The 14,918-nt window shown below is 37.8% G+C and overlaps 1 protein-coding gene across 4 annotated transcripts in view; it reads left to right on the top strand.

The window, feature by feature from the left end:
• LOC106095997 (AP-1 complex subunit gamma-1) overlaps positions 1 to 14,918 on the top strand; it is a 60,651-nt gene that overhangs the window by 5,316 nt on the left and 40,417 nt on the right. For 2 of the 4 annotated variants that reach the window (XM_013263485.2, XM_013263486.2), the window contains exon 2: positions 3,754 to 4,143. The exons of the other annotated variants lie outside the window; for them this stretch is intronic. In XM_013263485.2, the coding sequence (XP_013118939.2) occupies positions 4,127 to 4,143 (17 nt within the window). In that variant the 5' untranslated portion in view covers positions 3,754 to 4,126. The remainder of the gene's footprint in view (positions 1 to 3,753; positions 4,144 to 14,918) is intronic. 4 annotated transcript variants of the gene reach the window in all.

Here is a 14,918-nt window from a genome sequence, read left to right as displayed (position 1 = left end):
TAATGTTATTTCACTGCGTGTCTCTCAGCTGGCGAGTCCGCACTGGCGCTACATAGTTTATCACTGTCGACAAGGTTTCTGATAGTATCTGACCTTGTCGCAAATTGCAGTAGCATGTGCGTCAGATCTATAAAGGCAGTTAAATGCGACACCAATTTGTTATTGTTGTATGTGGTAGCCAAAATTTTACGTCGTCGACTATAACGTCCAGATCCTCATGCATCTCCGCTGTCCAAGAAGTAAATAGTGTGGCTGAAGATATTGTGGTGGATATTTTAACATATTTAGTACGGAAATAAACAGCAAGAACGGTAGGACAAACACCCGGCTTGAGGGACGTGTTGGCGATGTCCTCAATAATCATGGCGGGATTTACCTTATCGAAGGGTTTGGACAGGAAGGGAGATAGGTCTGTACCGCTCTCCTTTACTTGAGTCCTTTCCAGACTTCTGGGGCTGCATCACTCTACCCAAATTCCGGACTATGAAAGTGCTCAGAGATTGAGATTTTGTATCATATATTTGACTCTTGGTACATACAGGTTCTTCAGTATTCGTGTAGATATTCCGTCTAGCCTCAACACCATGGTCGGTCAATCCCAATGGTATAACAGCTTGTCAGGATACGCCATTTACTAATTCAGGTGCTGGAATGACTGGCGTGCTGCTGTAATTACCAGTAATTCTGGATTGGGCGTCCCCATTAAGCAGTATTTGCAAAGTAGTCATCATGACAGTGCTTCCGTAATGACGTCAAGCAAAACTACGAAAGGAAATGCACCCACCTATGATGGAAACGGTTCTAGCAACCGGAAGAGAACCAAGATCCTTGGCAACCCTTTGTACTTGAATAAAATGAAAAAAAAACAGAGAAATTTTTGTGCTCTCAAAACTTTGCAGCAGATGTCAAGCTTCTAGGTGTCGGCCATTATTTTATTTTTCTTCAAAGCAAGTAGCTCTGCCAAAAAAATTACAAAAATTAAATTTAAAGCAAAAGAAAATAAATTAAGAACGATGCACATTTTGGAAGCTACTACTGCCGAAACTATATATGTGCATTATGCAATAGTTTCCTTCCCGCGAAAGGAAATAATGCATAATAAGAAAATTCAAACGACCTAAACTGAATTCCTTTGAAAACAATTTTGCTTGCGGGATGTTCTTAGTTAATTCTCATATATCTATATTCACAAGCGCCACTAACCAGTCTATGTGCGAAGTTCAAATTCTTTACCTACATATAATTTATTTATGCACGCTTCAAATCGAAAAAAATACGCCATAGATAAATTATATATAGGCAAAGAATTGGAACTTCGTACTTTAACTGGTAGGTGGCGCTTGTAAATATAGAGAAATATAATTATCTAAGAACATGCTGGAAGCAGAATTCTGCTCTCAATGGCATGCAGTTTGCGTCGTTTGCATTTTCTAAATACAATGCATTATTTCCTTTCCTGTGAAGAAAATTATGTCGTAATGAACGTACATAGGGTTTTGGTAGTCATAGCTTCCAATATGTGTATCTTTCTTTCTTTTCTTTTTGCTGTAAATATAATTTTTTTGCAGAGCTGCTTGCTTTGAAGATAAATAAAATAATAACCGACACCTATAAGCTTAACATTTACTGTAAAATTTTAAGAGTACAAAAATTTCAAAAATGTTATTCCAATTCCCTTTAGTGTACGTTTTGCATGTATATAGAGTATGAATTCATTCAACAATAAAACCACTGTCCTTAATTGTTTAGTCTTGACAAATGACTTTTTAGCGTCTTTACACTGCATCATTGCACCCTCTTTCATATCTTTCAAATCCCACTAATAGAAATTATCTTATGCCTTGTGGAAAGTTTTAACACAACATACACAATGTTTTGTTTAATATGGCAACCCTCTTAGGAACTTTTGCATAGATAAATTATTATCTATATTTTCAATCCTCTTTGCTTTTGCTTTAGCTTTAGCTCTCCACAAAAGTATCTGTCAAATTCAAAGTCTTGTTGTTGTTGTTCGTTTTAGCCATAATGAATGGAAAAAATACGAAAGAGAGTAGAATATCTTTTGGAGGTAGTGTCAGCAGCAGGCAGTAGTTAGTAATTGTCACCTCACGGTTATTAAACGGCGGAAGAGGAGCTAAATAAGTAAATAGAAAAAAGAAACGACAACAAATACACGAGTGGAAAAGATAAAAAAAAGAAAAACAATAAGCGCAATAGAATGTGTTATGTGGCATGTATGGAATAATTTATCACATAGTGATTTATTCAATTTATACGTTGTCTCGTGCGTTTTTTGTCGTCTCTTGTTTTTGTGTGCGCTCTTTGCTCATGGCCAAAAAGAGAAATACCAATAAAACAACATGTAAATAAAAAGCAGTCTAAAATATTTTGACCTCTAGTAGTACTACACTGCATTTATATTAACGTGGACATGTACATATGGTGGCTAATATTGATGTTCCACACACACGTATGTATACATGTGTATAAACACATACAAACGCACATTCCATTTAGCGTTGTGAATGTATTGGCTCGTAATTGTTAACACTGTATTAACGAGTTAAGACGAAAATTGCTTTTGAGTGCATGAGATGGCGAGGAGCTTCAAAGCATTAAGGAGAATGGGGATTTCATAAATATTCTTATTTCCATTGAGACGCAAAGGACGGCCATAAACTTGAGCTGTGTATGAGAATATTGATGTGCGACAGTTGCACACAAAAATCCTATCCTGCCGCCGCAATGTTCGTTCAATTAATGTCAAAGTATTGAATGAGAATTCAAGTTACTTGGTTATTGATTAAATTCGTCTAAAATCGCCAATAGATAAGTGTACATTTTTCTTTGGAACTTCTTAATAAAATTATTGATTTCTACAAGTGAGGTAGAATTTTTTTTTTAAACGTAGAAATGTGTATTTGATATTTTCAACCTTTTGTCATAACAGTTTTTTGTTGTGTTTTCATTTATTATTCGTTAGCTAGTTTATATTAAATGCCCAGTTCAGGAAAATCTGCAATTTGGCTCGCGTGCGACCAAGCTGATCTTATAGTAAGTTGACTGGGATTGGCCGGACGTCGGCGTTTCTCGATTAAAAGTCTGACTTAAATTTCCAATTCCAGGCTTATAGCTGCAGCATCTGTCGTAGGCAGACAGCTTGTGCTTCAACCAGTAGTCTGTATTTTGATGTTGCTGACTTATGATTCTCCCGATGCTTAATGAATTGACGTTTGAACAATCTGGCGCATCGCTGACAATGCTTCAAGTACTGTAGCCACACAGTTCGCTGTTGTTGGACTAACCTATTGATTTCAATATTCAAATACCTGAATCTAGTCGATTTAAGATAGATTTTATTTAGCTGTGACAACTTTCCAATAATTCTTAAAAACAACTACATATTTAGAGGCTTTTCAGATTTTTAGTTCTATTTTTCATTTGAGAGCCAATTACAACTCCTCTTAATCCCGGTACTTACTTTCCTCGTATAAACTTGAAATGCAAACACTATATATAATCGTTTTTAAAACATCGCAGTCATTGAGTGTAAAATGTATATTCGCGAATCTACCTACCGAACGCCTTAAATGATCGTCTTAAAAAAAATGTTCTCTTTTTACACACAAAAACAAAATGTACACGTCGTTTTAGTACCCGGGTTGAATTAAGTCATCTCGATTCGGCTCAGTTCATCTCAGTTATCGGTTCACATTGAAATAATGTGTTGTTGTTTTGTTTATATTTTCTTAGTTGTAATTGTTGTGCACCGCCCGATGTCTTAGAGAGAGAGGCCTATGTGTACTTCTACTACTCGTCGTTATTGTTGTTATTTTTGTACATCATTACACACAGATGAATTACACGTAAATAAAATAAGAATTATAACAAAAACAACAAAAATAAGGCCAGAAGTCAAGCCGCTGGAAAGTGGCAACAAAAGCAGCAAAACCACCTAAACGTAAATAGTTCAGTGATTCATATTTATTAGTAAACGCCGAACGGCCGATCATCTCGTCGTCATTGGTTAACTTCATTATTATTGTTATCGTCATCGTCATCATCATCAACTTCAACATCAGCAACCATTCATCGCTGCGGAAACTGAAAAAAACACAAGCTCAACATGAATTCCGAGCACGGGTAATGTCTTGTTCTTTTTGTATATTTTTTATATTTATTTTTATTAAACAAATAATAGCGATAAGATTCTAGAATTAATGTGGCTTAAAAAAGTTGCACCTTGTCAGTAGCTAGTAACATTTTTAACAAAATTAGTAGAAATAAAAAATATCTTTTTTTTCAAGTTAAAAATTCTGTCATTTAAAAAAAGTAATTTTCAGAAACATTTTTCTCAAAATTAAAACTACATGAAAAATCTCAGGGAAAAGAATATATGTACATACATACATATGTATGTATTTTAATATATATACTTGTTATATAATATAAATGGCTTAAACTGGCCCTAACGATTTACTTTCTGCTATTATACGCAAAAATATAAAATTTAGATTTAAGAACGGTTCGCAACCTAAATGTTTTTTTCAACCCAACTCTTGGGAGTTTTATTTTTTATAAAATTTTTGTTTGTTTGTTTATAAAATTTTATTTCTATAGAAAATGTTATCAAAATTTTACTTCTATAGAAAATTTTGTTAAAATTTAGGTTAGATTAAGTTCGAAGATGGGCCATATCGGACTATATCTTGATATAGCCCCCCATAAAGACCGATTCGCCAATTTGAAGTCTTAGGCCCATAAAAGCCAAATTTATTATCCCATTTTGCTGAAATTTGGGACAGTGAGTTGTGTTAGGCCCTTCGACATCTTTCTTCAATTTAGCCCAGATTGGTCCAGATTTAGATAAAGCTGCCATATAGACCGATCCGCCTATTTAGGGTCTTAGGCCCATAAAAGCCACATTTATTATCTGATTTTGCTGAAATTTGGGACATTGAGTTTTCTAAGACCCTTCGATATCCTTCTTTAATTTGGCCTAGATCGGTCCAGATTTGGATATAACTGCCATATAGAACGATCACTAGATTTAAAGTCCTGCGCCCATAAAAGGCGTATTTATTGTCCGATTTTGTCAAGATTTGGGTCAGTGAGTTGTGTTAGGCCCTTCGAAATCCTTCTTCAATTTGGCCCAGATCGGTTCAGATTTGGATAAAGCTGCGATATAGACCGATCTCTCGATTTAAGGTTTTGGGCCCATAAAAGGCGCATTTGTTGTCCGATGTCGCCGAAAAGTTAAGCCCCTCGACATATTTCTGCAATTTGGCCTAGATCGATCAAGATCTAGGTCAAATTGCCATATAGACCGATCTAGTGCCTATACACAAAAACACCACTGGCAGTATCAACAGTTGGGCGATCGCCGTGTGAAGAACAAAAAAGTTTTGCAAAATATGTTTGTGTTGTTGCTATTAGCATCGTCGGATAAGTTGGATTTGAATAAGGGAATTAAGATTTGATTTGTTTTCCATTGCGCTTATGGATCAAGTCGTCTTAAAGAGCCCTGTTCAAATTCAGATGTGTGCTTTACCACTTACTCTAGTTGGAATGGTTGTAAAGCACCATGATCCATTTGACATATCCCGCCTAACGATTTTTCTAGGTCGAAAATGAAATTGCGATACGGGAAACCCATCAAATGCTTCTAGCAACAACACACATTTGCTGACTTTCAAATTTTTTTTTTAATTTCTATAGAAATGTTTATCAAAATTTTATTTCTATAGAAAATTTTCATTTGTCGCTCTGAGGATTCGGACTCGGAGGACTCGGACATAAGTCATTGATATGAGAGAAGTATTTCCTGCTGTTTCTCAATGGAGTTATTGGGTTGCCCAAAAAGTAATTGCGGATTTTTCATATAGTCGGCGTTGACAAATTTTTTCACAGCTTGTGACTCTGTAATTGCATTCTTTCTTCTGTCAGTTATCAGCTGCTACTTTTAGCTTGCTTTAGAAAAAAAGTGTAAAAAAGTATATTTGATTAAAGTTCATTCTAAGATTTATTAAAAATGCATTTACTTTCTTTTAAAAAATCCGCAATTACTTTTTGGACAACCCAATATTTAGTTTTTAGAGAAAAATATTTCAGTTATAATTTTTTATTTTACTTTAAATTTTGTAAAATAGTGCTAGCCGGAATGAAATTTTTCTTTGAATATATATAATCTTCTATTTAACAGCCACCGTAGCGCAGAGGTTAGCATTTCCGCCTATAACGCTAAACGGCTGGGTTCAATTCCTGGCAGGAATATCAGAAAAGTGGTGGTTATTCCCTCCTAATGCTGGCGACATTTGTGAGGTACTTTGCCTTGTAAAAAACTTCTCCCCACACCATTCGGACTCGGCTATAAAAAGGAGGTCCCTTATCATTGAGCTTAAAATTGAATCGGACAGCACTCATTGATATGTGAGAAGTTTGCCCGTTTTTTAATGGAATGTTCATGGGAAAGTTTGCTTTTACATTTTTTTAGTGAAGTACCATACTCAGACATTTTGCACCTAATATGGTTGCTATTTTCTTTTTTCAATTACCTATCATTTGAGCCCCATATTGCCATGGTCGATAAATATGTCTGGTTTGGAGTGTTTTTGTGGAAGGCGACCATCCATTCGCCTGGCACTTAAAATTAATAATAGTTTCGTGCTCATATCCCTTTTATTTGAGCCGCCTTTGGCCATGGTTAGTTAGAAAAGTCCTGTTTAGGGTATTTTGGAGGTGGGATGGACCCCCAAACACTTAGTCCCAAAAGTCCCAAATTTCGCGCTCTGGATATCAAAATTGTCAAAGACTACGGTATCATTCTGCACAAGCCACGAGAATTTCCAGAAAAAAAAACAGATTGATTTTTATATATTTTTAAGATCAGATAAGATCAGATTTTTTGATTAAAACTGACTTTATCACACAGGCCGAACTACAAAATTCCAATCCTGGTTTATATGATAAGATTTATGTGATTTGGAATTGAGGCGCCTGCCTACAATCAACCTCAAATTTCTTTGTCGGATTTGTGACGCCCAAAAAACTTCCTCGAAGTACTTTGTTTTCTCTTAAGGCCATTCTGTAGGGTACATATATGTATACTACGATCGTTTCAAATGGGAAAGCTACTAGACACCAGATTTGCTGTGATTTAAGATTAGTATTCCACTTCCAAATATCTATCATATGAGTCTCATGTTGTCTCAAAAGATCTAAATTTTCGCTCGGTATGTCAGCTCTGAGACATGGAATTTTAGAAAATTTGGTGATCGGAATTGGATTTTCATATTGAATTTCGCCTAAATTTGATTTTCATAATTTTGCATGTTTCGCTCTTCTGAATTTTTTACTATCTCAAAATTGCCAGAGAATCTTTTGGTTTATTCGATTTTAACTTTAAAGCCTAAATGTTTAGCTGAAGTGCTGGTATTATTTTAATGCCAATAAATCATTCAGTTAAGATAGTGTTATTATACTATTGTAGCTACATAGGCTCCATTATTCGGTACATGATTATCATGTCCCGATAATCAATCAAACTGTGAACATACACAACACCTTTATTATATGCAATCGATTATTGTAGCAAAACGAAATTGTCAATTATCAATAATTTAAGGCAATTAGTGATTTTATTGCCGAAAATCAAATCACAATAAGTAATTTTGAAAGTTTTTGTTTGTGTCGTAAATTAGGTAAAATTCTTGGTAGGTAAATAATCTTTTATGTAAGATTAAAAATTGTTTTTAATGGAGTTCGTATAGCTTCTAAAAAATTTTGGATTGAATGTTTTCTTGAAACTAACGCCGATTGTGGGGTACTAAGACTAGCGTCTTAGTTAAACCGGCTTAACGGTTTAACGATTATTTTGTTAAGTCTAAAAACTTTATAAGTAAAATTTCAGATGGAGTCAAAAGTCAATCTGCATTTCCGTCCCCATGTAAATTTGAAACTACTTAGGTTAGGATAAAGTTGAATGCGTAGCTCACCCCGAAGGGTGAGTTCACTCGGAGGCCACTCCGGCCCATTGTGACACTCTAGTAAGAAAAAGAAGAAAAGGAAAACAGAAAACTTGATTGTTGTTGGAAGACTTGGTTGTTGTTGATGTTGTAGCAGTGTGTTGTACACTGAGGCGGCAGCCCTTGCCGATGCAGGGATTTATCGGGTCAATCCCGCCATGAGATTGGCAAGACTTGGTGAAAAATTATGGTGATGAATTAGACTTGTTGATGACAAAATGAAAAATGCAAGAAATATAGGAATATAATAAGGAGAATGTGGCTACTCGTCACGCCACCATGCGAGTGTTTTTCCCACTTACTCAAGTATTCACTCGTCAAATCCCATCATGTTTGACATCTTGTTGAAGATTTCATCGCGTCACTCGCCGAATCAAATTCGTCTTACCCACGTATCTATGGAGTCTCCCTGTGACATATCTGCAAGTTCACCGAGATCGCAGAAGAACCGCTTCCCTAGGACGGAAAGCCTGTACCTGGGGCATGAGCAAAGCATGTGCTTGATCGTCTCCTCCTCCTCATCCAGCCAACATCGTCCACAGTAGTCGTTGAGCGGTGCTCCCATGCCATATGGCCTATCAAACAGTGTCCAGTTATGATTCCTGTAATCGTACAGTGACTCCTTATCAAGGGCCACCAACTACCCGTTCGCTTCCGGACAACAGCTGGCGAAAGACTCATGGCAATCCGATATCCATCTAAAGACTCACACCTCGCTAACGCCTCCGCACTGACCATCTCCTCTATTATATTCAGTATTTCAATAAAAGGCACGTTTGCCTTTTATTGAAACCGTCCACAGGTCTCATTTCCCAGAACAACGATGTATCCGGGAACCCAGGCCAACACAACGTCATTAGTCGGAAGTCCGTTCAGGGCAACCAGTTCGACCTCATTGTCCTTGAGCGCCGCCATGTTGTTCACATATATCCTGAGTTTCAAAGTGGCAGGTCCAACGTATTGACACAGATCTCTGCCTGAAATACTGTGTACTCATCCGGCAGTCTAACTGACATACCGATGTCGAGGGTACCTGAGTAAGCTTCAGTCCCGTGCCTGACTCCATCCTGTAGCCGACGGTGAAGACCGAGTTCTCACCCAACTTAAACACGGCATCCACCACCCACTCCTCCCTTCCAATCCTATGGCAGCCGTCTACCTCCTATAGGTTAGATTGAAAAGAGGCTGCAGATATTAATCCGCCCCATGCCACTATGGACAACCACTTAAGCCAGTAATCCGCTTGTTGTGCGCTCTAAGAACTATAAAGTAACCTATAAAAAGAAAATTTTAAGTTAGGAAATCCTTAATTGTTTTCAATACCACTCCCCTAAGTTGGTTCATGTCTGGTATTGTGTCTCCACCTAAGTGCCGGTATCTGTTAGATGCGAAAGTCGGGCAATGACAAAGGAACTGCTCCAACGTCTCATCATCTTCCGTTATGATACCAATAGCTATACTGATCTCCATCTTGCTTCCTTTCAGTAATAGCCTCGTCTTCTCACGATCTGGATCGCCCCATAGGATTTTCGCCGTCCTACCAACCGTTTCGCTGTTCCACAATGTTGCATGCGCATTCGTCGCCCACTCTCTTAACTCGGACTGCGTAAACCCGAAAGGCTTCGGGTTAACCAAGTTTATTGGCGGCAGTCCTCTGGCCTTCACCGCTAAATCGTCTCCCAGATCTCCGCCGTGATCTCACAGATCTCCGCCTGTAGGGCCGTATTGCAAATTGCAAATTTTGCCCATGAACATTCCACTAAGGAACAGGGGCAAACTTCTCACATATCAATGAGTGCTGTCCGATTCAAGTTTAAGCTCAATGATAAGGGGTCTCCTTTTTATAGCGAAGTCCGAACGGCGTGCCGCAGAGCGACACCTTTTTGGAGAGAAGTTTTACATCGTATAGTACCTCACAAATGTTGCCAGCATTAGGAGGGGAAAATCACCGCTGAAAATTTTTTCTGATGGTCTCGCCAGGATTCGAACCCAGGCGTTCAGCGTCATAGGCGGAAATGCTAACCTCTGCGCTACGGTGGCCTCGAAGGACCGTATTATGGTCGTTTATTATAGCTCCTGTAGGTGAGCAAGCTCGTTCTGGTCCAAAGGACCGATCGCCGCCGGAACAGGGTGGCCATTGCCTATTTAAAGACGCCAATAACTCGCCTTGTCATATCGAGCATCTAGGCATTCAGTATTTATGCAAGAGACGGTGCCGCCCAGCCTCTCACTGAGACTCTCCGCAATTTCTGCTACTCCGTACAGAGCATTCCACTATCCGCAACCCGTGGACCCGCCCGGCAGCTCGCAGCTAAGCTTTTCGTGATAACAATGAACTCCACACAGATCGGAGCTAAAAGTTCCATCCTATGTTGTGCTCATGGTAATCCCGTGCCGGTTAAAGAGGTTCTTTAAAGATAAAATATTCATGGAATTTTTCCTAAAAGGTTCAGATTTTGCGGTGAAATTCCATAATAAAAAATCTGTAAACATTTTTATTTAAAAGTGTGGAAAATTTTCAAATTGAGCCAACATGCTAAAAAAACATTTTTGTCCTAGGTATATTTAAGAAGGTAACGTCATAAGCCCACACGATAAAACTAAAATTTCAATTTGACAGTGTACATAAGTGACAGAAGAGTGAGAATTTTTAACCCCGTACCCACAAGGTTGTATCGTTGATTTTGATGTTGTTGTGTTTATGACCTTACCTTCTTAAATCTACCTAGGTGGAAACTTTCCACAGTAAAAGAACATAATACTTACCTAAAGGCAAAATTTCGGTATAATTTTTTTTAGAAATTTTCTTTAAAGGTCAATCCTCGAGATTGAAAGTATTTAAACAAGAATAAAAGACTGTAAACTTTTTTTGAGTTTATTTTGATAAAATATTGTCTTTACAGAAGATTTACAAGGCAGGAACAGTAATATTATCAAAAAATATTTTTACAAATGAACCATTAGTGTGGGAACATGTAAGAAACTGGTTACTTTTGGAAAGAGACCGATTTATAAAAACTGAATAGTGGCAATTTTGAACAAAGTGACTTCAGCCTAAAAAATAGAAAAATCGGGGTTCATAAACCGAACGGATCACCCTAGTTTCAGCTGGAAACGAGTAGAAGCGCCAAGGTAGGTGCTGAATGCAAAAATTGATATGCACCAGCGAAATAGTGTCGGCCCGATGAACTATATACCAGGAAGATCCTCACACATTGGCTATTTGGACGTCGTTTTTGATTTACGTTCGTTCTTTGTACCATTGGTATATACGTAAGAGTCCAGTTTGAAAGGGAGCAACGATGAGGCGTCTTTCAGCTAGAAGCTTTCGCTTTCTTAAAGGCTCTGGAGAAGATTTCGAGGCAGGAAAGACTTTGCGGTTGGATTCTCAAGCCGTGCGTGGACAGCCATGAGGTCGAGACATCTTGAAAGATGCAAGGAGGATTGGAAGGAATGGATCCGTGATGTGTGTAATCTACGCGGAAAGTGTGGGCAATGCCCTCTGCTTATGTTTTTCACAGAGAATAACGGCACTTAATCTATTGCTAAGAAAGTGTTGGTGTTTTTGTTGTAGCAGTGTGTTGTACACTGAGGCGGCAGCTCTTGCCGATGAAAGATTCCATCGGGCCAATCCGGTATGAACAACCGGCTGCCATGGGATTGCTAAGAAAGCGTGTCCTTATGCTACTGATAGGAGTCAAGGTAGGTTATCGCATTGTCAGATCTAAGTCGTCGGACTGTATGGAGTAAAAGACCCCCTGTTTTTCTTAGTTTGGTGTATTCGAAACACATCCTTTTTATAAGATTAGATGCCCTGTTGTATTTATATTAGAGGTGTTTTATTTACACATAATGCGGATTTTCTCGCCTAGTTTTTATGAAGAAAAATGCATATTAAGCGGCTTTGGTTATCGCCGTTTACTAATAAGATTGTTTGTAAGCGTGTAAAATAGAAAACATATGGTGTCATAATTTAAGTGTAATGACAAAACTAAAAGAGGAAGAACGGAACATATTTGTTCAATCATTAAAGATTCTGGAATGCAAAAATTGCTTAGAATTTTAATAAACTTAAAATTATTTAAAATTAAAATGGTCTACTTTTTGTTTTGTTGATATTTGATTATTTCCGATGTGAGTTAGTTTTGCCCCACATTTAAATACAAAGTATTAAACGGGAAGAGCGTAATAAGCTAGATAAATAAAACAAACCAAATAGAACCTATTGTTCATTATGGCTCCCTTGCATATCGGCATGTTGATGGATTTGAGTGGGTAAGAGACGTTAAGGTTTTCGTTCAATTCAGTAGCCATGTTGTTTGTCACACCTAGAGGGTGGAAATAATAGTGAAAATAAAACACTACCCTACAACTTAAAAAAAAACCATACTTTGGTCGTTGTTGTTGTAGCCACGTTAGCATGTGGAGTTGATGATCCTCGTCAAGCTCTTATAGGCCAGCAATCTCGTTCCGGTCTATACGATCGATCGCCGCGGGAACATGATGGCCATTGGTTATTAAAAGGCACCAATAACTCGCCTTGTCGTATCGAGCATTAAAGGCACTCAGTATTAGAGCACTCGATAGCGCTGATTGGCCGCGACTGCAGTTGCACCTACTACGCATAAATACGAAGCTTTGAACTATCCACAACCTGTGGATGGCAGCCCGGTAGCTCTCAGCTAAGCTTGTCGTGATAACAAAGAACACTACACAGATTGGAGCTCAAAGTTTCAGCCTGTGTGATGCTCATAGTTATCCCGTGCCGGGCCTAAACTTTGATATCCTTAATTGGCGTAGTGAACTCGTCAAGAGATTTCGTTCAGTACCAATGGCTTGTGTTTGCAGCTATTTGTTAGGCCGTTACACATAAAACAACCCACTGTGCACGATGGTACCTACATATATCGGCAAATTATCGAATAATAACGAGTTGCATTCGTTAGGAGCTTAAATTTAGTACCCATATTTGTTGTTCGCAGCCTTTTGTTAGGCCTGTAGAGGTGTAAATTTGACAGGCAACATTGTCCATTTACGAAAATGTTTAATATATCGGTTTTTTTTTAATACATAGTGTACCACATTTCTTTAAATTCGGGAGGAGCTTTGTTAATTTTATAGTTGCAGTAAACATTTTCATCCCACTATTTCCCGGTTGACCACAGTGGGCCATTTGCTGAGAAAAATAGAGAACCTTAAAGAAAAAACCACAAAAACCAAATATGGTATAAAATGGCTTATAACATGATTTCTTTAATAATTAGGGTGCCAATTTTGGTAAATTCGGAAAGAGAGTGATCCGTGTTATATTTCCTGTATTTCATCTCACTAAAATGGGCCATTTGCTTTGGAAAATATGGCATCTTAAGGAAAAATTGCAAAATATTACCGGAAATGTCAACATTTTGCCTTTTCAGCACGCTAATTCCCTGAATTTTTAGTAGTTCGAATTATCCATATTTCTGTAACGATTGTTATTTTAATCACATTTTAATTAGGATTTCATCATATTTGTATAAGATTTTCAATTTGTTTTTTAGGATTTTTGTATATTTGCATTCATTTTTTCATTTTTAATTTTTAATCACCTATTGTCTTGCGATGTTGTCATATTTGCATTAGGTGTTTTATAATATGATTTCTAATTTGGCATGTAGATGGCGCTCTGTCGTCTAATTGTATTATTTTTATATTTGCACACCCATATGGCAATATGGGTGTCAAATGGGAAGTTTTTGGGAGTACAGTGCAAATCTGACATTCAAATTGGAAGGTTTTTGGGTGTAAAGTACAAATCTGATATTCACAATATGGACCAAGTATGGTATGGTGGCCGCCCAACCCAAACGGACGAGTACGACGATCGCGTGAATACAGGATTCAAGTGATAGGCATTTGGAAGTATAGCATAAAACTGATATCTATATTTGGCGTCAAGTACCAGAGTGACCGCCACACCAAAACAAATAGAAAAGAAATTGGGTAATGTCAATCTGGGATGGACCCATGGTGCTAAATGTCTTGATCTTCCAGGCAACAGCTTTAATATATTTAAAGAACAAACTTTTTTCAAAAACCAATTTTATGGAATATAAAAGCGCACTCGAGCAGCTGGTAGAATACACATATGTATATTATGTTCAGTTGATACGGGATGAACACCACACAAATCGGAGCTCCAACCCGTTTGGTGCTCATATCCATCCAGTGCCGGGATGCAGTCTTGTCATATACTTGTATTTGATATGTCCGTTATTTTTTACATCTTTTTTTACATACTCCCTTGAATTTTGTTATAAATTTTATACATTGACATTCTTGGCATCAACTCTACCGTAAGAAAGTTTATTAATAACTTACTTACTAAAAGATGCATTACGGCAGGCTTGGGATCTGTGGATCTAAAAAGATGGATCAGCAGAGGAACTCCACAAGGAAGTGTACTGTCTTCTCTACTTTGGAATATAGCCATTAACAATATATTATTGTCTCTGGAAGAAAAAGACGTAAAAGTGGTCGCGTATGCTGATGATGGGGCAATTTCGGTTAGAGGAAAATTTCCAACACTCTAAGAGATATACTTCAGGAAGCTCTACGTGCAACAACAAAGTGGGCTACCGAAAGGGGTCTAGGTAATCCGCGCAGGACAAAAGTAGTTCTTTTCAGCAGGAGATTCAAGTTGTCTACAGTGGAACCTGTTTCCTTGGGTGGAGAGAATGTTGCATTTACAGGAAGCGCAAAATACCTGGGTGTTTTGCTGTACAGGAAATTTAACTTCAAATCCAACAAGGAAGGCAACTCTTGCCCTATACACCTGCAAGAGAGCCATTGGCAAAAGTTGGGGGTTTAGACCCCGTGTCATCCATTGAGTATATACTGCAGTTTTTAGACCTA

This window comes from Stomoxys calcitrans, chromosome 4 (genome assembly GCF_963082655.1).
Source record: "Stomoxys calcitrans chromosome 4, idStoCalc2.1, whole genome shotgun sequence".
Taxonomy (NCBI): domain Eukaryota; kingdom Metazoa; phylum Arthropoda; class Insecta; order Diptera; family Muscidae; genus Stomoxys; species Stomoxys calcitrans.
Note: the sequence above shows the minus strand (reverse complement) of the source record. Positions and strands in the feature narration are given on the sequence as shown.